This window comes from Primulina eburnea, chromosome 13 (genome assembly GCF_022965805.1).
Source record: "Primulina eburnea isolate SZY01 chromosome 13, ASM2296580v1, whole genome shotgun sequence".
NCBI lineage: Eukaryota > Viridiplantae > Streptophyta > Magnoliopsida > Lamiales > Gesneriaceae > Primulina > Primulina eburnea.
Window position 1 is genome coordinate 27,658,546 of NC_133113.1, and position 1,441 is coordinate 27,659,986.

At 37.5% G+C, this 1,441-nt stretch overlaps 1 protein-coding gene across 1 annotated transcript; it reads right to left on the bottom strand.

Moving 5' to 3' along the window:
* Window positions 1–900: 900 nt before the first annotated feature.
* Window positions 901–1,227, bottom strand: LOC140810427 (uncharacterized). Its single transcript, XM_073168289.1, has one exon. It carries the CDS (start codon window positions 1,225–1,227, stop codon window positions 901–903), a length of 327 nt encoding a protein of 108 aa, XP_073024390.1.
* Between the last annotated feature and the right edge of the window lie 214 nt (window positions 1,228–1,441).

Here is a 1,441-nt window from a genome sequence, read left to right on the forward strand (position 1 = left end):
ATTCCTATGTCACATATTATCCGTATTTCGCCTCGAAAAGTGTTCAAACAAGTTCTAGACTTCCGTCAATCCATCAGTCAACTTATACAAACCAGTCACATGCAATTTTCAATAAAAATGATATATGAAATAGGTGCACAAAGAAAATTTAAGCATCTCAATTAACTTGAAGCTCAAAAGGGCTACAATTGACAGTAAGCAAAGAATATAGGCACAAGGATATTGTGAAAAATTGCCTAGCTCATTCCTATGATTGCAAAAGTATCAATCAATGTCATGCAAGAATTTCCAAGAATCAGATCTCCCTCATCTATTTAGCATCATAGGCATGCAACTTGTCTCTAAGCAACGATAGTGTCAACAAACACGCCAGTGCAAAAATATTTTTGACTCCTTATTTATCATGAACACATATAAACTTCAGGACCACAATTCAATTTTCATCATCGGCCACACATTTTTCTTATCCATTACTTTACCTATCAAATCTAGCATGCAATAAATTAAAAAAAAAATCAAACTAATTACTGATCGATAAAACAAAAAATTAAAAAAATTTGCAGAAAAATTCTAAAAATTCTAACAAGCACCGAGCAACGCAATTTTACCATCCCCAAACTTAAAGTATGCATTGTCCTCGATGTATAGAAATAAAGTACATGACAACACATACCTCGCGCACGAGTGTCAAAACTCGGGCGCTCGAATTGTTGTCCGCAGCATCTGAGTCATCCATTTCCATGGGCTGCGGCGGTGATAGATCTGGTGGTGGGTAAAAATAACAACTCAGGACGTAAAATAAAATAAAATAATAAAAACAAAATGAATGCTAAAGAAAATAAATTGTGGGTTGCCTCCCACACAGCGCTTGGTTTAACGTCATCAGCCCGACTATACCCATCATGTTTGTGGTGGATCGTATGATATCTTGGATGCCTTTATTTCCACCAGCTGACCTTCAACTTGCATGGTCATCTTTCCTCGTTTCACGTCAATAATAGCTCCAACAACAGCCAATAATGGTCGTCCTAGAATGACATGAACGTTTTGACTGTTCTCAGTATCAAGTACCACAAAATCAGCTAGAAGCCTTATTTTATCAATCTTAAGTTCAACATCTTCCACAACACCTAGCGGTGTCCTGACCGATTTATCCGCCATTTGCAAGCTTAGTCCTGTGGGCTTTATCCTGCTCAATCCAAGTTTCTCGTAAAGAGAACTTGGCATTATATTCACACTTGCTCCTGAATCACAGATGGCTTTTTCAACTAATTTACCCCCTATTTCACATGGTACTACAAATTTTCCGGGGTCTTGTAGCTTCTGAGGGAGATTTCATTGCTTCTCCTTATCATCTCCTCCATTAAATGCCACATCTTCCTGGTCTGCAGACTGAATATTAGAATGTAGGGTCTTGAGATCTTCAAGACTTTTTTTCTTT

What these genes read in the sequence shown, in the direction of transcription:
- LOC140810427 (XM_073168289.1), bottom strand. Translation starts at nt 1,227, where the DNA reads ATGCCAAGTTCTCTTTACGAGAAACTTGGATTGAGCAGGATAAAGCCC.